Below are 22,500 nucleotides of genomic sequence, written 5' to 3'. Positions count from 1 at the left end.
GCGTGTGTGTGTGTGTGTGTTTGTTTGTGTGTGTGTGTGTGTGTGTGTGTGCGCGCATGTGTGTGTGTATATGTGCATGTGTGTGTGTGTGTACTTGTGTGTGTACTTGTGTGTGTGTGTGTGTGTGTGTGTGTGTGTGTGTGTGCGCGCATGTGTGTGTATATGTGCATGTGTGTGTGTGTGCGTTTGCGTGTGTGTGTGTGTGTGCGCGTGTGTGTGTGTGTGTGTGTGTGTACTTGTGTGTGTAGCGGTATTCCTCTTCCCCCATGTCCAAATAAAGGCGCAGAGGAGGCTGCTCTATAAATCGTGGCTCAGTTGACTTCAACATAATGCCTCCTTTCTTCTGGAGCCCCGCCCCCCTCCGTCCAACCTCCACATTCAGGTTCCATGTCGGCCCTCATCACTCTCTGTGTCCCCCGTGTGTCCCCTGTCTCCCCTGTCTCCCCTGTGTCACCTGTGTCCCCTGTGTCCCCCGTGTCCCCTGTCTTCTCTACATTTACATTTTACATTTAGTCATTTAGCTGAACGCTTTTATCCAAAGTGACATACAAGTTCTGTACGACAGGTCGTCATCAGGAAGGGCACGACTCTATCAGCTGAGTAACAATGTTCATCGAAGTGTTGAGTGCTACAGTGTAGGTTAGTTTATTAGGACAAGTGCATGACAGTAAGGTTAGTTAGGGTTAGATCTTTTAATTTGTATTTAAAAAAAAAAAAAAATCCTCTGTCTCCTCTGTCTCCTCTCTGTCTCCTCTGTCTTCTCTGTCTCCTCTCTGTCTCCTCTCTGTCTCCTCTGTCTCCTCTCTGTCTCCTCTGTCTCCTCTCTGTCTCCTCTCTGTCTCCTCTGTCTCCTCTGTCTCCTCTCTCTCCTCTGTCTCCTCTGTCTCCTCTGTCTTCTCTGTCTCCTCTCTGTCTCCTCTGTCTCCTCTCTCTCCTCTCTCTCCTCTGTCTCCTCTGTCTTCTCTGTCTCCTCTCTGTCTCCTCTGTCTCCTCTCTCTTCTCTGTCTCCTCTCTCTCCTCTGTCTCCTCTCTCTTCTCGGTCTCCTCTCTCTCCTCTGTCTTCTCTGTCTCCTCTCTGTCTCCTCTGTCTTCTCTGTCTCCTCTGTCTCCTCTGTCTCCTCTGTCTCCTCTCTGTCTCCTCTGTCTCCTCTGTCTCCTCTGTCTCCTCTCTGTCTCCTCTGTCTCCTCTCTCTCCTCTCTCTCCTCTCTCTCCTCTCCTCTCTGTCTCCTCTCTCTCCTCTCTCTTCTCTGTCTCCTCTGTCTTCTCTGTCTCCTCTGTCTCCTCTGTCTCCTCTGTCTCTTCTCTGTCTCCTCTGTCTTCTCTGTCTCCTCTGTCTCCTCTGTCTCCTCTGTCTCTTCTCTGTCTCCTCTGTCTCCTCTGTCTCCTCTGTCTCTTCTCTGTCTCCTCTGTCTTCTCTGTCTCCTCTGTCTCCTCTGTCTCCTCTGTCTCTTCTCTGTCTCCTCTGTCTCCTCTGTCTCCTCTGTCTCCTTTCTCTTCTCTGTCTCCTCTGTCTCCTCTGTCACCTCTGTCTCCTTTCTCTTCTCTGTCTCCTCTCTCTTCTCTGTCTCCTCTGTCTCCTCTGTCTCCTCTCTCTTCTCTGTCTCCTCTCTCTTCTCTGTCTCCTCTCTGTCTCCTCTCTCTTCTCTGTCTCCTCTCTCTTCTCTGTCTCCTCTGTCTCCTCTGTCTCCTCTCTCTTCTCTGTCTCCTCTCTCTTCTCTGTCTCCTCTCTCTTCTCTGTCTCCTCTCTCTCCTCTGTCTCCTCTCTCTCCTCTGTCTCCTCTCTGTCTCTCTGTCTCCTCTGTCTCCTCTGACTCCTCTGTCTCTTCTCTGTCTCCTCTGTCTCCTCTGTTTTTCATACTGTGACCCCATTTTATTTAGGAATTTTTTTGGGGACCCCACAAAAAATGTATCGCGTAATTTCAACGTGGAATTAAGGAATATCAAAATAAAAGCACACATTGGGCGCCCCAGTGGCGAACCACATAACACGCTCAGCCGCGACACGGCCGACCCGGATTCGACTCCCGAACCCGTCGTTATTTGCCGAATGTCTTCCCCCCACTCTGTCTCCCATTCCTCCTCTGTCTCTCTCTACTGGACTGCCCAGTAGAAATAAAGCGATAAAAACGCAAAAAATAAATAAAAAATTAAATAAAAGCACACGTTGCTGAACTTGATCGTGCATATTTATTAGAAAATGTAATTACAGCACTATGTTATCAATGTTCATATTATCAACAAAATCAACAGAATTGTTTCTGTATACACATTTATAAAAACGAGGCATATTTAACCAAAATATGTTGCCAGAACATGAAAAGAAAATACGTTCATGTGCGCTTTGGTGGAGATCCGCTGCTACTCTGAAAACCCGGCCTCACAGAGGTATGTTGATGCGAAGGGGACAAGCTTTCTCAGCGCAGCCTTACACAACACTGGGTACTCGTTCCGGACTGATATCCACAACTTTGCGAGCGCCTGTCTGTCCAGTGAACTTGACTTTCAGTAGCGCGTCACACGAAAGACGAATTACCCCAAAATCTCCGCTGATTAACCTGGAGTGTCACTAACGGAGTTTCGTAATCCAGCTCATTATCAGCACATTTCTCTGCCAATCGGTTGTTTTTGTCTGCAAGGAAAATCTGCGCCGCTTCTTAAAAAAGGCGATTTAATACTCAGCCTCGAGATAGCCACCTCGCTTCAGGGTGGTATAGCAGCTGGTTCTGCACAGAGCACCCACTTCATCACGACCAACCGGGTCCGGCACCGCTTCTGACAACAAACCTATCCATTGCGAGTCCAGGTTAAACACAAAAGACCACACCCCCCGGCCCCCTCCCGTGATTATACAGGGTGTAGTGAGATGTGTATTGCAATACTGTGTGTCGGCCTCCGTTGATGAAGGGGCGAGACGTGGTGAATACACACAGCTGCCGCCTGCTGGGTGGAAAACTCTATATGAGTTTAATTTTTTTCGTCAACTAACCCGTAGTTTGAGAACCACTGGTCTAAGTGATTAGAGAGTAACTGGTCGGGAGGAGGAGGAGGAAGAGGAACCACTGGTCGGGAGGAAGAGGAGGAAGAGGAGGAAGAGGAACCACTGGTCGGGAGGAAGAGGAGGAAGAGGAGGAAGAGGAGGAAGAGGAACCACTGGTCGGGAGGAAGAGGAGGAAGAGGAACCACTGGTCGGGAGGAAGAGGAGGAAGAGGAACCACTGGTCGGGAGGAAGAGGAGGAAGAGGAGGAAGAGGAACCACTGGTCGGGAGGAAGAGGAGGAAGAGGAGGAAGAGGAACCACTGGTCGGGAGGAAGAGGAGGAAGAGGAACCACTGGTCGGGAGGAAGAGGAGGAAGAGGAGGAAGAGGAACCACTGGTCAGGAGGAAGAGGAGGAAGAGGAGGAAGAGGAACCACTGGTCGGGAGGAAGAGGAGGAAGATGAGGAAGAGGAACCACTGGTCGGGAGGAAGAGGAGGAAGAGGAACCACTGGTCGGGAGGAAGAGGAGGAAGAGGAGGAAGAGGAACCACTGGTCGGGAGGAAGAGGAGGAAGAGGAACCACTGGTCGGGAGGAAGAGGAGGAAGAGGAGGAAGAGGAACCACTGGTCAGGAGGAAGAGGAGGAAGAGGAGGAAGAGGAACCACTGGTCGGGAGGAAGAGGAGGAAGAGGAACCACTGGTCAGGAGGAAGAGGAGGAAGAGGAGGAAGAGGAAGAGGAACCACTGGTCAGGAGGAAGAGGAGGAAGAGGAGGAAGAGGAGGAAGAGGAAGAGGAACCACTGGTCAGGAGGAAGAGGAGGAGGAGGAGGAAGAGGAACCACTGGTCGGGAGGAAGAGGAGGAAGAGGAGGAAGAGGAACCACTGGTCAGGAGGAAGAGGAGGAAGAGGAGGAAGAGGAACCACTGGTCAGGAGGAAGAGGAGGAAGAGGAGGAAGAGGAAGAGGAACCACTGGTCAGGAGGAAGAGGAGGAGGAGGAGGAAGAGGAACCACTGGTCGGGAGGAAGAGGAGGAAGAGGAGGAAGAGGAACCACTGGTCGGGAGGAAGAGGAGGAAGAGGAACCACTGGTCGGGAGGAAGAGGAGGAAGAGGAACCACTGGTCGGGAGGAAGAGGAGGAAGAGGAAGAGGAACCACTGGTCAGGAGGAAGAGGAGGAAGAGGAAGAGGAAGAGGAACCACTGGTCGGGAGGAAGAGGAGGAAGAGGAGGAAGAGGAACTACTGGTCAGGAGGAAGAGGAGGAAGAGGAAGAGGAACTACTGGTCGGGAGGAAGAGGAGGAAGAGGAGGAAGAGGAGGAAGAGGAGGAAGAGGAAGAGGAACCACTGGTCAGGAGGAAGAGGAGGAAGAGGAGGAAGAGGAACCACTGGTCGGGAGGAAGAGGAGGAAGAGGAAGAGGAACCACTGGTCAGGAGGAAGAGGAGGAAGAGGAAGAGGAAGAGGAACCACTGGTCGGGAGGAAGAGGAGGAAGAGGAGGAAGAGGAACTACTGGTCAGGAGGAAGAGGAGGAAGAGGAAGAGGAACCACTGGTCGGGAGGAAAAGGAGGAAGAGGAAGAGGAACCACTGGTCGGGAGGAAGAGGAGGAAGAGGAAGAGGAAGTGGAACCACTGGTCGGGAGGAAGAGGAGGAAGAGGAACTACTGGTCGGGAGGAAGAGGAGGAAGAGGAAGAGGAACCACTGGTCGGGAGGAAGAGGAGGAAGAGGAGGAAGAGGAACTACTGGTCGGGAGGAAGAGGAGGAAGAGGAAGAGGAAGAGGAACCACTTGTCGGGAGGAAGAGGAGGAAGAGGAACCACTGGTCGGGAGGAAGAGGAACTTATCCATTAACTTATTTTATTTTTACTATAGTAAAATGTATATTATATAATGTATTATACTAAATGATGTTATATCAAGTAAAATTAATGGAGGAACAAAGTAAACGTAAGGGGGTAGGGATCAATAAGTAAACGTAAGGGGGTAGGGATCAATAAGTAAACGTAAGGGGGTAGGGATCAATAAGTAAACGTAAGGGGGGTAGGGATCAATAAGTAAACGTAAGGGGGTAGGGATCAATAAGTAAATGTAAGGGGGTAGGGATCAATAAGTAAACGTAAGGGGGTAGGGATCAATAAGTAAACGTAAGGGGGGTAGGGATCAATAAGCTCAGCTTCCCTCTACTCCTTTTTTGAACATGTCAACTAACTACATTGCTCTTGACTTTTTGTTTATAATTTCTTTTTCATTCAGATCATTCAGTTCGACAAAGCTTGATATTATGATTTACAGTATTTAGAGGAATGTAAAGAATACATGTTCAAAAATAAACTTTTCATTCATTCATTCATTCAATTCGTATATATATGACCTTCCAATGCGCAATTAATAATTAATAGCCTATACTATGTGATATTCCCATAACATTAGCTAGTATTAGCCCTGTCAATCATCATTAAACGGCCTCGGTTATTATGACATAAAGTCCTGAACGAAATAGAAGGAAGAGAGAGAGAGAGACGGAATACAGAAAAACAGATGTTGCACAATATTTATTTATCCTAAACTCCTATATTTTTCAAGGGACACTCTCCGCTGGCAAGGGCTCTTATTTGTTTATTTACCTGCCCTGAGGCCGTGAAGCGGACCTGTAATCACCTTATGGATACTATCTGGAGACCAACAGCAAATATAAACTAACGCGCACATTTTGGAAAGAAGTGTTTTTTTTTATTTGGCGAAGGCATTTCTTCCTCAAAGGTCACATGACGTATAGGCGCGTTGTTGGGGTTTTAGTGTGTTTCTAGCACGCAGCTCCCATGGGCTCCGACACAGAACTGGCACCAAATTCTGGCACAGAGCAGAGCGTTAAAAACGCTGGTATTATGATGTAATGATGACCCTTCCTTCTTTTATAGTTTCCTTGAGTGAGTGCAGGAGGACCTGAGATTATACATTTCTTTCAGAGTTTAAGGTACCGGCCATGTCCGGCGATTTACCAGATACATTGGTTTCCCAATAATAGAAAAGGAACTCCTTAGTTTTATCTGGTATCACAGCGGCTAAAAAGCTGATAGCATCACAATGGTTTCAACCGGAAAAAAATGTGTCGGAAGGTTTGGGTTCTTACATATCTCGATGTGATTTATCTAGAAATATCTACAGCAAGAATTTTAGGTGTCAGTGAAACCAAAATTGCAATGTGGTTAGAAGTGGTGGAGAGAATAAAAGCTAGCATATGAATTGTAGTGCCTGGTTAGGAGCGAATGATAATGGATGGATTATCCAAGTGGGGGTCCGGGGGGGGGGGGGGGGAGCGAGCGAGAGCATATGTATGTAGGGTATTAGATAGCAAGTATTAGGTGTATATCTCGTATACTACATTTATTTAAATGGTGATTTCATTGGATGTGTACTGTTAATTAATGCTTGTATATCTAATTTTATGTTATGTTTAAAAAATAATAAAAAATAAAAATAAAACACAGAAAAGGAACTCCAAAACGATGGTCGAGTGGCAACGTAACCAGTAGACGAGACTGACTTGCCAGCCAGAGTTGACACAGTTGGACACAGTCCCAACATTCAGCACTGGTCTAACCCTGGCTGAGTGCCTACTGCCTACCCAGGCTGCCTGAATACTTTGGGCAGCCGAAGAGTGTTTCCGCGTCTCTGATTGGCCAGGTCATTTCTGGTCATGTGACATGTACGCCCAATCGTGGGACCGCAAGTTTCTACACTGGTTAGTAGGGATGCTCGATATTGGCTTTTTTACCGATACCGATATTCCGATATTGTCCAACTCTTAATTTCGATACCGATACCGATACCGATATCAACCGATACCGATATATGCAGGGTTTCCCCCCCAAAAAACGGAATAATTTCAGGTAACTAATAATTTCACTGGATGCATTCAAAAGGCTTTCTAAATGTAAGCATTATCTGTGCAAAATATGATAATTAAAAAGGTAAAAATTAACATTACATATCTCTTGTTGTTGAATTAAACCAACATGCATACTTTTGACAATAAATAAAATAAGAATTGGTTCTTACTTGCTTGCCTGGGTAAATAAATGTTAAATAAATGTAAAAAAAAATATATATTTTTTTTTATTTTTTTTTACCGATACCGATATTTTCCGATATCACATTTTACTGCCGATATCGGCCGATAATATCGGTCGGCCGATAATATCGGACATCCCTACTGGTTAGGCTTAGGCACTCTTTCGAAGTCGGTTAAGGTTAGAGTTTGTCTTAGAGCATGGCGATAGAACGCCAGGTAGTTTGCAGGCTGTTAGACCCGGAAATAGGCGCAGAACTTGCTGTCCCACGATTGGCGCACATGTCACATGACCTGGCCAATCAGAGTGCAAAACTCGAACGCGGAAGCACTCTTCGGCTGCCCAAAGTATTCACGCTACCAGGCTACTCTCTAATAACTTAGACCTATCCCACACAACAAGTTACTCTCTAATCACTTAGACCTATCCCACACAACAAGTTAGTCTCTAATCACTTAGACCTATCCCACACAACAAGTTACTCGACAGGGGACACAGAGGAGACAGGGGACACAGTGCCTAGAGCGTATAGAGTTACCACAGTGTCTCTAGAGCGTATAGAGTTACCACAGTGCCTCTAGAGCTTATAGAGTTACCACAGTGTCTAGGGATGAGCTAGAATATTCAACGGTGAATGGTGTCATTTTGATTTATTGTCGGTCAGCTGAGCCGATTCTGACGTTCTGAAGGATTATCTGAACTTCAGATTCTAGAAGTGCCTATTTATGTGCAATACCCTTTGATTTTAATGATCCATTCTATTAAAAAGAATAACTGAATTTAACTGAAACTGAACATTTTAACTGAATTTAAACTGAAACAGAAAATAACAATATATTTCTAATATAATTTAAAAAAATAATAATAATAATAATAATAATAATAATAATAATAATAATAATAATAATAATAATAATAATAATAATAATAATAATAATAATAATAATAATAATAATAATAATAATAATAATAATAATTTAGGGGTGGTTGGGGGGGGTCGAATATCAGAATATTCGGTCTTAAGGCGAGACACTACAGGTGAATAGGGTAAAAAATGTAACTAATAGATATCACAATGAAACTTCCCCAGTTGATTACTTATATTTTACTTACTTTTTTGTATTACAAGTTTTCTGAAATTGTTTGTTTAAATATGCAAATGAGGCATGATCTACTTAAATATGCACTAATTTGCATATAATTCCAGGACAGAAATCTGAACATTGGATAAAGCCATTTTCAAAATTATAGTTTCATTTTGTTGACATATTAGAGCCAAAGGTTATTACAGAGGGGATTTTGGATATCTCTTTTTATCACTCCATAAATCAGAAAATACTCCATTCAGTCCATTTTTATGGTAAAATTCCATATTTTGCCATGTTTTTAGGAATAAAATGTGATATAAATCAGGGTATGAATGTGATATCAACAAACCCTTCTGTAAATACCTTCAGAACAGAATAGAACTGGAAGGTTTGGTGTATGTGAGTGCTACTGAAGTGGAGATTTCTGGCTCAGAGTATGAGGAAAAACTCTTAAAACTCATTTTTGGGAAAACGCCTTCAAAGTTCTGTATTGTAAAATGCCATACTTTTTTTTTAAACAGATATTTACAAACACAAAACCTAATCAAACCATTAGTAATAGACAACCTAAACACATGCCTGATAACTGAATAATAATAATAATAATAATGATGTTATTGAACTGAACAAAACTACACACAGGCTACAAACAGTGTAGTACAGTGTAGTACCCCCTAATAGGCAAAACATATTTGAATAGATATCACTATGAAACTTTCCCAGTTTGTTATGTACATATAAACTAAGAAAAAATATATTGCAAGTTTTCTGAATTTTATGTTTATATATGCAAATGAGGCACTTCCTCAATGTGTGCACATTTATGGATGCAATAAGGCAAAATGAAGTAAAATAAACAACTAAATGTGTGTTATTGACGTTTTATTGTCACTAGTTTCATAGAAGACATGTTTAGGAAGCAAAATATAACAAAATCTCAAAATTAACAAAAAAAAGTATATTTGCCTATTCACCTGGGGTGTCTCGCGAACCAGCGGTTTTCGAATAGCCCTTTTGCTAGAAAGTCCCATCCCTAATAGTGTCTAGAGCTTACAGAGTTACCTTACCCTAAATTGTACCTCATCCCATTTCTGCATTGTACTGTATATTGTATTGTAACTCAGTTACAAATTTGTTCTACTCTGTATTGTATATTGTGTATATATGTATATTGAACACTTTGTTTACACTTGTTTACGTACTTTTGACTTTCTATTTGATACTTTATCTATTTTTTATCTAGCACACTCTCAGGAGCAAAACAGCATTTCATATAAAAGTATTCTGTATTTTTGTATGACAACTAATAAAGAAACTTGAACTTGAAACTTGAGGCCATGGTTACACTGGTGAATACAGCAACGTTTTTGTTGCTGAATGATTACGTTTGCTGTCCAAGTTAAAAAGAAACGCCGTTTTGGCAGGATAACGCGTTGTCCTACTGGCAACGCTGAAATTGTGTTTCCGTTTTGGATACTCGGAAAAACTCGCAGACAATGGTGCCATGTAATCTGCGTGAGCCGGATACGGAGCCGTTGTTGCTCAACGCCCATGCGCAGTAGAGACCTGCACGGTTATTTCCAGAGTTTACAGCAGAGCTGTCCCAAGGAGCTGCGGCTACCATGTGTTGTCAAGTTATTGTTATAAGGAGCCCAGTCCAAGCTACAACAGTCTGCATTCCCTTAACAATTGTTTGTATTGGGGCGTCTACGTGGTGCAGTGGGCAAGGCGCTCACCACGAATACTGGAGGCTGGGCTCAAACAGATCATCTCCCTGTTCGAGCCCAGCGCTCCACATTGCTTTCAGTTTAGCTGGTCGTCCGCACTAATACACATTGGCAGTATTAGGGGGAGGGAAAACTGGTGGGTGGGGATCGGGCGTTGTGGACAGCGACTCCTACAGGTCGGTTGGTGCGCCTGCGCAGTAGAATCAGGAAGCGACGGGGGCGGGGCCCCTCCAAAGCCCAGACCCCTGACGCTGAAAGATCGAGCCGCGCAGGTGGAAAGATGCGACTGCTGTTACCTCGAGTATCGGAGGGGACTCGTGCTATGTATGACTTAGTCCACATTGCAGCCGGCTTGTGGGAGGCATGAAACAGCGTTCAAAGACAGGGGAGGGTTGAATTGGACGATACGAAAATTGGGATGAGAGAAAAATAGAAAATGGGAGAAAAAAGTGGACCAAAAAAAATATATATATTGTTTGTATTGAGCCGTATTGTATTGTACCCATTCTGCAATCTGTTAAATAAAGTTTACATCCATTCATTCTGCTAGCATTAACGTTACCAAGCTGCTAGCCACAATGCTATACTGTTATAATGGCATATCCCTATCACGTTAGCACGTAAGCTAACAAACTTCGCTGCTAGCCACAATGCTATACTGTTATACTGGCATATCCCAATCACGTTAGCACGTAAGCTAACAAAATCGGCGACGATCTTTTTGTGAGACTAAACTCCGCTCTTGGTGGTCAATTGTGTTGATGTTAGTTTTGTTTCATCAACAAATGAGAGGCAGAACACACAGTGAATGTATCCGTCTTGTTTATTGCACTTTTATTGCACTTTCTTTGCTGAAAAATAAATGCTACGTTGGCTAAATGGCTCACGCAAGGCATTTAAAGATGGTGGTTTGTTGATCTTTTAGCAGGAAGTGTAGTGGCACATAATTCAACTTTTCTGATTGGTTGAAAATTGCCTTCATGTTCCTTGGCATTGTACTACATGTATATATACATCACTGTGCTCAGGAGGCAAAAACAATGTCTAACTTGCCTGCCATTACGTTGCGTTCTGAAAAGCGAAAACTGACCCTGAAAACGAAACGAAAACTGGCCATTAGTGTAACCGCAGCCTGAGTGTCTACCAGGAGCTTAAAGCTTACAGAGGCGTACAGCCAGGTGCCTGGCTGGCGGTGCCTACCTTGTTCGCTGCTGTTGTCCCCGCTGTGTGACGTGTGTCCCCCGCTGGAGGGACCCGGGGTTCCCGCTGAGCGGACGGAGGCCGTGTCGTCCTGGTCCCTGCTCCACAGCATCTGGGGGGACGGAGACGCCAACAAGGTCAAGGTCAAGTTTATTTTGAAATTTAAAATTTAAAAAGGTTGAACTCTATTTTCTTTTCTTTTTGTCTTTATAATTTATAAATTGTTATTTCTGTATTATTATTGTTTTTGTTATTTTCCTGTGAAGTTCTGTGTATTGTGATTGTGGTTAATGTGTTGTCTTGTTTCATGTAATTAATAATAAAAAAATTTGATAAAAAAAAAAAAAGTGTATTGGTATGTCCCAAACTGGGCAATTCATGTTACAGCATTCATGTTTTTCTACTATCCATAGATGTATGGCCATAATAAGGTCAAGGTCAAGTTCAAGGTCAAATATGAATTTATAATTAAAATCGATTATCATTCATTACTGTATCTACAAATCCTTCTGTTTAATCATCTTCCCGCGGTTCATTTGCTTAGATTTCTTGTACACATGATCTCAATAAGGTGGTGAATGAGCTCAGTGAGCATTTTCTCGTACCCCGCAGATTTAACATGATCAAAGTTGCAAAAATCATAAATCATAATTTATATTCTCCTTTTCTTCATTACAGTTTACTCAGCCTAGTAACAGACACAATATTTCTGACACTGGAAATACATACCCCCAGAACCCCCACGTGGGTCTTGGGAAGATTAAAATGGGCCCCCAAATAATTTGATGATGCTATGATATTGTAAGAAAGGGGCAGAACTAGATACGCTGAGCTTCCGTCTGCCTCTTCTTCTCCAACTCATCCTCGTTTGCTTTTCTATGGATGAAGACGGACTCGTTTGTTTATGTTTACATTTAGTCTTTACTGTGATTTGTATGTTTGTTGTGTTTGGGATAAATAAAGATCAAATCAAATAACATTTTCTTTGTTGTGGTATCATTTGAAGCCAGTGTTGAATAAAATGGTTTAGCCGTCTAAAACACGTAATTTCTGTCCTACTAACCTGCACAAGAACATGTCCAATCAACATTACAATACATACATACAATACAATACAATCCATCTAACAATACATTAGAGAAATATAGATGAGTAATGCGGATAACCAAAGTTATGTTATATTGTGTTATGTAGTGTTCGTATTGTATTTACTGCTGTCATGCGACTTACGTTTTTTTCTTTTTGTACTATAAGTAAAAGTATATTATATAATGTATTATACTAATTTATGTTATATCAAGTAAAATGAATGGAAGAAAACATGTCAATGTAATTGGGTAGGGATCGATAAGCTTAGCTTCCCTCTGCTCCTTTTTTGAACATGACAACAAATTAACTACATTGCTCTTGACTTTTTGTTTATAATTTCTTTTTTCATTACGATTGTTCTGTTTGAAGGAGCTTGCCATTGTGATTTGTTTGGCGGAAGGTGGAGAATACATGTTCAAAAATAAACTTTTCATTCATTCATTCATTCATTCATTCATTTATTCATTCATTCATTCAACATCATATTTGTATTTAGAAAATGTGGGTCCCCAGAAGAAAAGAAAAAAACATTTTCTAATTCAGGACACATTCAACTTCTATATGTATCTGGATCTCTACAGTAAAGCAAAATAATAGCCACGTTGGATCATAACCTCTCCGTCTCGCTGCAACGCGGTCTCAATGGAAATAAATACTAATCAACCACGGGGAAAAAAGGTACATAATGTACGCTATGTCATAGCCATGAGTAATATATTATTTACGTCATATATTTACATTTCGTATCGTATATGATTGGGGTTGCGGGCGAGTGCTCTCACCACTAGACTAAACCACCCACCCTGATACAAACACAGCAATACTATGATGATGATACATACATACATACATACATACATACATACATACATACATACATACATACATACATACATACATACATACATACATACATACATACATACATACATACATACATACATACATACATACACACATACATACATACATACATACATACATACATACATACATACATACATACATACATACATACATACATACATACATACATACATACATTACATACATACATACATACATACATACATACATACATACATACATACATACATACATACATACATACATACATACATACATACATACATACATACATACATACATACATACATACATACATACATACATACATACACACACACATACATACATACATACATACATACATACATACATACATACATACATACATACATACATACATACATACATACATACATACATACATACATACATACATACATACATTACATACATACATACATTACATACATACATACATACATACATACATACATACATACATACATTACATACATACATACATACATACATACATACATACATACATACATACATACATACATACATACATACATACATACATACATACATACATACATTACATACATACATACATACATACATACATACATACATACATACATACATACATACATACATACATACATACATACATACGATGAGCAATACATTTCTTTTTAACAAGGCTTTTGCCTGAATTTTTCTTCTACTTTTATTTGTACTTCTATTCATTTTTTTTCTTCATTATTTTAATCTATTTTATTTCTTATGTTCTTCCCTTTCATTGGTTGTTTTATTCATTTTAATTGTTTTATTCATTTAACGTTTTGTTTTTATCTCCTGTAGCACTTTGAGATTTTTACAAATGTAAAGTGCGGTAAAGAATTGAATTTATTATTATTATTATTATTATTATTATTATTATTATTATTATTATTATTATTATTATTATTATTATTATTATTATTATTATTATTATTATTATTATTATTATTATTATTATTATGATGGTTAATTTCAAAGTTTAACAGTTATGGTTTAAGATAGAAAGTTGTGGTTAGGGTTAAGTGTATGGTTAGTCTAAGGTCTGAGGCGAGGCCATCAGAAAAGTGTGTCTCTGTAGTCTTGAGGTAAAGGCACTTGTGTGACGGTCCAGACGTTTTTCGTGCACATTATACATTTTCGTAAATACGTGAATATATTACTTATGTCTATAACATAACATACGATTATGTACCTTTTTTTCTGTGGTCGATAAGTACTTTATTTACATATTTTAAGCGAGATTGGGCTGCCATTCGGTCGAGCGTTTTCACACCGCTAGTAGCGACGCAAGCTGCTTCTCAACGTGGTGGACGTACTGGTAAATGGTACTCGGCTGCTTTTTTATATATAGCAGCTTTTATCCAAAGCGCTTTACAATTTGCTACTCACATTTTACCCATTCACTCACACATTCACTCACACATTCACACACCGACGGCGGAGGCAACCATGCAAGGTGCCAACCTGCTCATCGGGAGCAATTAGGGGTTAGGTATCGAACCGGGAACCTCCGGAGTGCCAGTGCTCTACCTCCCGAGCCACTGTCGCCCCCGATACGTTGATACTGCTTCTCACGGTGAGGGACTTACTGCTTCTCATGGTGAGGGACGTACTGCTTCTCATGGTGAGGGACCTACTGCTTCTCATGGTGAGGGACCTACTGCTTCTCATGGTGAGGGACCTACTGCTTCTCATGGTGAGGGACCTACTGCTTCTCATGGTGAGGGACCTACTGCTTCTCATGGTGAGGGACTTACTGCTTCTCATGGTGAGGGACCTACTGCTTCTCATGGTGAGGGACCTACTGCTTCTCATGGTGAGGGACTTACTGCTTCTCATGGTGAGGGACCTACTGCTTCTCATGGTGAGGGACCTACTGCTTCTCATGGTGAGGGACCTACTGCTTCTCATGGTGAGGGACTTACTGCTTCTCATGGTGAGGGACCTACTGCTTCTCATGGTGAGGGACTTACTGCTTCTCATGGTGAGGGACCTACTGCTTCTCATGGTGAGGGACGTACTGCTTCTCATGGTGAAGGACGTACTGCTTCTCATGGTGAGGGACCTACTGCTTCTCATGGTGAGGGACCTACTGCTTCTCATGGTGAGGGACCTACTGCTTCTCATGGTGAGGGACCTACTGCTTCTCATGGTGAGGGACCTACTGCTTCTCATGGTGAGGGACCTACTGCTTCTCATGGTGAGGGACCTACTGCTTCTCATGGTGAGGGACCTACTGCTCCTCATGGTGAGGGACCTACTGCTTCTCATGGTGAGGGACCTACTGCTTCTCACGGTGAAGGACGTACTGCTTCTCATGGTGAGGGACCTACTGCTTCTCATGGTGAGGGACGTACTGCTTCTCATGGTGAGGGACCTACTGCTTCTCATGGTGAGGGACCTACTGCTCCTCATGGTGAGGGACCTACTGCTTCTCATGGTGAGGGACCTACTGCTTCTCATGGTGAGGGACCTACTGCTTCTCATGGTGAGGGACCTACTGCTTCTCATGGTGAGGGACCTACTGCTTCTCATGGTGAGGGACTTACTGCTTCTCATGGTGAGGGACCTGCTGCTTCTCATGGTGAGGGACCTACTGCTTCTCATGGTGAGGGACATACTGCTTCTCATGGTGAGGGACGTACTGCTTCTCATGGTGAGGGACTTACTGCTTCTCATGGTGGTGGACGTACTGCTTCTCATGGTGAGGGACCTACTGCTTCTCATGGTGAGGGACCTACTGCTTCTCATGGTGAGGGACCTACTGCTTCTCATGGTGAGGGACCTACTGCTTCTCATGGTGAGGGACTTACTGCTTCTCATGGTGAGGGACCTACTGCTTCTCATGGTGAGGGACCTACTGCTTCTCATGGTGAGGGACCTACTGCTTCTCATGGTGAGGGACCTACTGCTTCTCATGGTGAGGGACCTACTGCTTCTCATGGTGAGGGACCTACTGCTTCTCATGGTGGTGGACATTTACATTTAGTCATTTAGCTGAACGCTTTTATCCAAAGCGACTTACAAGTTCTGTACAACAAGACAGCAGGAAGGGCACAACTCTATCAGCTGAGTAACAATGTTCATCAAAGTGTTGAGTGCTACAGTGTAGGTTAGTTTATTAGGACAAGTGCATGACAGTAAGGTTAGTTAGGGTTCGATTTATCTTCTTTCTTTTTTTTTTTTTTTATTTTTAGATAATGGCTGAAGAAGTGCGTCTTTAGTCGACGGCGAAAGATTGGACGGGTTTCGGCTGTCCTCCTAACTGCGGTGGGAAGTTCGTTCCACCGTTGTGGGGCAAGGACCGAGAAAAGGCAGGTTCTCCTTGATGACGTACTGCCAACTCCAGGTCAACACACACACGCTCACCGCTCATAAGTGTCTTTGACCAAGTGTTATAATAATAATAATAATAACTATGAAAGTGAGAGAAACATTAATAATATCTATAGACAGTATATATAAATATATATATATATATATCCTGCGTTTCACCGCATACCAAGCGCATGCCGTCAGGACGGAGGAGGCCGTAATGCGGAACACATGCTCGGAGCGCAAACGGTTAAAGCGGCGGCTCCCGACACACTCTGACGGGGGGGGGGGGGGGGGGGGGCGAGAGAGAAACAGGAGGAGCGAGAGGAGCAGGAGGAGGAAGAGGAGTGGGGGGCGGGAGTAAGGGGAGTGGGCGCGGGGGGGGGGAGGCTAAGAGGAGATTTGTCCAAATCAAACTGGAACCACACCCGGGGGAGAGAGAGGAGAGAGAGAGGGGTTTCAGTGTCTCCGGGGGAAGGGGGGGGGGGGGGGGGGGGGGTGCACCTCTCTCCCACGGCGGCCTCTCTCTCCGTGCATTCTAACCCTTTAACACCCCCACTGGAGGGAGAAATTAAGTGTGGAATTAAGTGTGAAAGTGACACACCGCTGGGGTACAGCTGCTCTCGGAACAGGGGGGCACTAAAAGGAGTAGGCTGTGGGACGGCGGGCGGGCGGGACGCGAGCGAGCGGGAGACTTCCGCTGCCTGAGGTGGCGCCGTGGGTGCTGCTGCTGCCGAGTGGATGCGTTGTATCAGTGCTGTGCGGGGGTGTAAAAAAAGTACCCAGAAATTATACTTAAGTGAAAGTATATGGGGTACCGTCTCAAAATCGTACTCAAGTTAAAGAAGTCAGAGTATCTGGCTAGAAACTACACTTGAGTAAAAGTAAAAAAAAGTTTCTACTAAAAAGTAAAAGTAGACACTTTTTTTTCTGACCGTCTATTCTTCTGATAGCAGGTGTTTAATCAAAGATCCCCCCGCTTTCTTTTTTTTTAAACTTTGGCAATTTCCCTGGCTCTTTTATACGTTTATCGCATTTATACTTGGTCAAGTTCGACCGACAGAAGCAGGCTGAAAGGGTTCAGATGGGGGGGAAGACACTCTGGGAAAGGCACGGCTGCAGTCCGGGATTCGAACTCGCTCAGCCCCAGATCCGTGACGAGCACGGTTGTCCACGGCACTGAAATAGCACTCGCGGTACGTGGTGAGCTACTGGAGCCCCCCCCCCCCCCGCTTTCTAGTCTTGCACAAGCACCAATCAGCATGGTGGGCGGGTTCATTTTCCATTGATGAGGATTTGATTGGCTGTTTTTAAATAAAGTGCGGCCGCAGGATTAATAACGTTAACGTTAGTGCGGCCAGAGAAACAAATACACTCATTAAAATGGTTGGACCTGCGAGATTTGTACTTTGTACTTTGTAGGTGTGCATTTCAAATATAAGGAGTAAAAAGTATGTCTTTTTTCCTCTGAAATGTAATATAATTGAGTAAAAGTACAAGTATACAAACTTAATAATACTCGAGTAAAGTACAAATCCCCAAAAACAGTACTTAAGTATTGTAACGAAGTACAATTACTCAAGTACTTTACACCCTGGTGCCGTGTGAATACGTTGTATCAGTGCCGTGTGGATACGTTGTATCGGTGCCGTGTGAATACGTTGTATCGGTGCCGTGTGGATACGTTGTATCGGTGCCGTGTGAATACGTTGTATCGGTGCCGTGTGGATACGTTGTATCGGTGCCGTGTGGATACGTTGTATCGGTGCCGTGTGAATACGTTGTATCGGTGCCGTGTGGATACGTTGTATCGGTGCCGTGTGAATACGTTGTATCAGTGCCGTGTGAATACGTTGTATCGGTGCTGTGTGGATACGTTGTATCGGTGCCGTGTGAATACGTTGTATCAGTGCCGTGTGGATACGTTGTATCAGTGCTGTGTGGATACGTTGTATCAGTGCCGCGTGGATACGTTGTATCGGTGCCGTGTGGATACGTTGTATCAGTGCCGTGTGGATACGTTGTATCGGTGCCGCGTGGATACGTTGTATCGGTGCCGTGTGGATACGTTGTATCAGTGCCGCGTGGATGCGTTGTAGAGTTTAAAGCGCTGTCACAGTGGCTCGCTGTCAATAAAACATCCTCTTAGCAAGCGGGGTCCCCGTATGTGGGACCTTTTTAGGACGATTTTCCCACCGGCACGTTGGCGACCCCTAGTGGCTCGGGTGTGCATATTTTGTAATACAATATATATATATATATATATTTTTTTTATTTTTTTTTTTTTTTTTTTTTATACATATTGAATTCAATATATATTGAATTGAAGGCTTATTTGTTGCCTGTCGATAGCGACAAAATCCGACAAAATCCATTCAGCGGTTCTCGAGTTACATGCCGGTATTCGAGGCTTGTGCAAAGTACACGGTATTGCGCAATATACCACTCCCGACTCTTGGGGCTCTAGTTCCGTCAATCTAGATCCGATCTCGAAAATGATTGGACAGGGTTGTAGCCAATGAGTGTGGCTTTCCAATGATAGCCCACGTGGGGGTGTATGAATCAGGGATCTGGTGAAAACTAACAAGCGAAAACAGGAAGAGAAAAACAGCCGAATTAATTGAAGTCTATGAGAAAACTCAGTTTTTCTTTTGCACACAGTTTACCGAAATCACTCCTAATCACTCATTTCTAAATGGATCTTTATGGAATTTGGACATGTACTTCATAAGGCTTCAGGCTATGGGTCTGTATGGATTTGTAAGCCATACCACCTTCTGGGGAAATACTACCTCTGGACTACTAACTACTACAGAAAGACTTGAGTAACAAGTTTTTTCTACAACTCAAGTTCAGACCTATGTTACTCTATTACGTTAGCAGTAAAATTGTATTCTATTTCTGGAATCAGAAACTTCAGAATGTCATCTTTCAAACGAGACCAGGCTCATGCATGTGCTATAAGTATAAGGTATGTTGTTTTGGTTTGCAAAAAAGGTATGCAGTCCTCAAAAATGAAAACTAAAAAGGCCACTTTTGGGGGCGCAGGTTAAGAGGATGCTGGTAGTGTTCTAAAGAGTTGACAATGGAGGCCTACTGTAGACGGGCCTATAGGATCAGTTCTACTGTAGACAGGCCTATAGAATCAGTTATAGTGTAGACAGGCCTATAGGATCAGTTCTAGTGTAGACGGGCCTATAGGATCAGTTCTAGTGTAGACGGGCCTATAGGATCAGTTCTAGTGTAGACGGGCCTATAGGATCAGTTCTAGTGTAGACGGGCCTATAGGGTCAGTTCTAGTGTAGACGGGCCTATAGGATCAGTTCTAGTGTAGACGGGCCTATAGGATCAGTTCTAGTGTAGACGGGCCTATAGGATCAGTTCTAGTGTAGACGGGCCTATAGGATCAGTTCTAGTGTAGACGGGCCTATAGGATCAGTTATGTCAAATACCGCTCACTGGTCCATCATGTTGCTCTCTTATATAGAGAAATAAAAAATAAAAATAAATAAAGATAAATTAAAGAAATATCTTCTTTCATTTATCTTTATTTTATTAAATTTATTTTCCATAATTAATAAAATGCGCCATTAGGAAGTGTGTAAAAGGGAAACACAGAGAGAGAGGGGAGGAGCTAAACACCCATCAATCAAGGTGTTTGACACATTGGAAACCCCCCCCCCCCCCCCCCCCGCTGCCTAAATGCATTACAACATGTGTCATAAGTCGACCAAGACCGTATTATATGATGCATGTTCCTCAAGTGTGACACACGGCTGCTCTGAACACACACACAGACACACACACACGCAACACACACACAACACACACACAACACACAGACACACACACACACACACACACACACACACACACACACAGACACACACACATACAGCTTTCAGTAGCATACGGGACAGTGTTTGTATATACGCACAAGTTTTTCAATAGCATACGTATATGATTTAAGTGACGGTATTATGTCCTAAACGGCCCCTCATACAGACACACACACAATACGTACACACACACACAGACACACACTGAATTGAAAATGGGGGACCCTGATGTAAATAAGACGAAAGTCTTTCTCTGGTCTGCATCCCCTTAACAATTGTATCTATTGAGCCGTACTGTACTGTACCCATTCTGCAATCTGTTAATAACATGTTCAATCAATCAAGCAATCAATCAATCAATCACACACACAACACACAACACACATACACACACACAACAACACACAACACACATGACACACTTTCACAAATCACCTCCTCTGCAATCTGTTAATAACATGCCCCCCCCCCCCCCCCCCCCCACTCACATCTCCTCCCCCACCCTCCCCCTCAAAGAGCCAACAGTTAGTTGATCCTATACAGTCTCTTACAGAGCTACACGCACACACACACACACACACACACGCGGCACACACACACACACACACACGCGGCACACACACACACACATACACACGAGCGGCATACACACGCAAACACACACACATAAATGCATACTCCCGGTTTCTCTCATTGTGCCAAAAGGGAGTAAGCTGACACACTAGTAAAAACACACCCAATACACACAGCATTGTGCATGCAAGCACACACACACACACACACACACACACACACACACACACACACACACACACACACACACACATATATATATATATGATATATATTATATTATATAAAAAAAACATTTGCAGAAGTTCTAGCAGTGCAAAAACAAAAATACTATCCAACAACTATATGATCGTGATCACGTGGGTATATCGTTTTTACAGGTTTTTCCTTTTTACAGAAGTGAACTCTGCATGCTCCGAGCCTCGATGTTTAATTCCAAACCAAGACTCGAGACGTATACAAGATTGAGATTCAGGGGGGCGTCTGATGTATTAATAATTGCTAAATCCCACGTGGAATAATTATAACGAAATCGAAATTTCAAATGAAAATAACTCGTGGCGGTGGGACACCACGTGACATGTCTGACAGCGTAAACCTGTTGGTTTGGAGCCTATGGGTGTCATTCGACACTAATCCTCTCGGATTCAGGCTGTACTGTATACTTGTTGCTCCTTTTCTTGGTAAATGAGGGGTTAAATAGCTAACAAGTCCAGAGTGTCTGCCATGACACTTGGAACAAGGGGGGGAGGGGGGGGGATACATTATTCCTTTAAGCTTATTATAGCTGGGAGGCTGCAACGTGGTTTCAAACCGGCTTGGTTGCACACAAACCACAAACAAGAGACTTATTGGCTTTTTGACCTCGAAAAGATAAACATTATTTTCCAGCATCATGCGAGCTGCAGCCAGCCGAGAGAACGATTATATATCATTTAATTTCATTTAATGTTGATTGTTGACCATGCATATGATATAAATTGATAATATAGCCTAGAGCAGAGTATAATTCATGAATGTTTTATTGTAACTCGTACACACTCGCCTATAGAAACATCAAGTTTGTTGTTGCTTCGAATCGTCTTGAAGAACACTTAGGGCGCCAGAGACCGAATTTAAATTTGATTTCATTTTCCGTCACTTTCAGGTGCTCTGTCTGTCCTATGATTGAATGAATTTCCTATAATAATTACGTTTTCCATATCGTACGGTACAACGCAAGGTAAACAATACACCATTTTAGTCCCAAAATCAAACAACATCGCTTGTACTTCTTCAACGACAGGCGACCCTTTCTTCAGAACATATGACATATATTTATATATACATATATTATATATGACCTACTATACACACGATGAAGAGTTCGAAGCAATACCTGATCGACAGTGCCGGCGGATCTCGTGAAGTCTTCGCTGTCTGATTTATTCCCGTCCCTGTTGTCGTCGATGACCAAATCGATGGGCATTTTCCCTTTCAAGCAGCTAATGTATCGATGACAGAAATTGTCGCAAAGTTCGTGAACCTGCAAAAAAAAAAAAAAAAAAAAAAACGATGAAACATCAACAGAAAACCCGTATGTGTGTCTGCAGACCTGCATATTCTCTGAAATACATTTGTTCTGCAGACCTGCATATTCTATGAAATACATTTGTTCTGCAAACCTGCATATCTGAAATACATTTGTTCTGCAAACCTGCATGACTATTCTCTCTG

At 42.9% G+C, this 22,500-nt stretch overlaps 1 protein-coding gene across 1 annotated transcript in view; it reads right to left on the bottom strand.

Annotated features, from left to right (window-relative positions):
- Window positions 1-5,771: 5,771 nt before the first annotated feature.
- The window catches only part of meis1a (Meis homeobox 1 a), a gene marked incomplete at its 3' end in the record, with an annotated part of 20,622 nt that continues 3,893 nt past the window's right edge, over window positions 5,772-22,500 (bottom strand). The window contains exons 3-5 of the mRNA XM_084319455.1: window positions 22,163-22,309; window positions 11,054-11,165; window positions 5,772-5,818 (exon numbers count right to left, since the gene is read on the bottom strand). Of these exons, the coding sequence (XP_084175581.1) occupies window positions 5,772-5,818; window positions 11,054-11,165; window positions 22,163-22,309 (306 nt within the window). The remainder of the gene's footprint in view (window positions 5,819-11,053; window positions 11,166-22,162; window positions 22,310-22,500) is intronic.

Source organism: Notolepis coatsorum (assembly GCF_963971535.1).
Source record: "Notolepis coatsorum genome assembly, chromosome: 7".
Classification (NCBI taxonomy): Eukaryota; Metazoa; Chordata; class Actinopteri; order Aulopiformes; family Paralepididae; genus Notolepis; species Notolepis coatsorum.
This window is presented reverse-complemented; position numbering and strand designations above follow the sequence as displayed.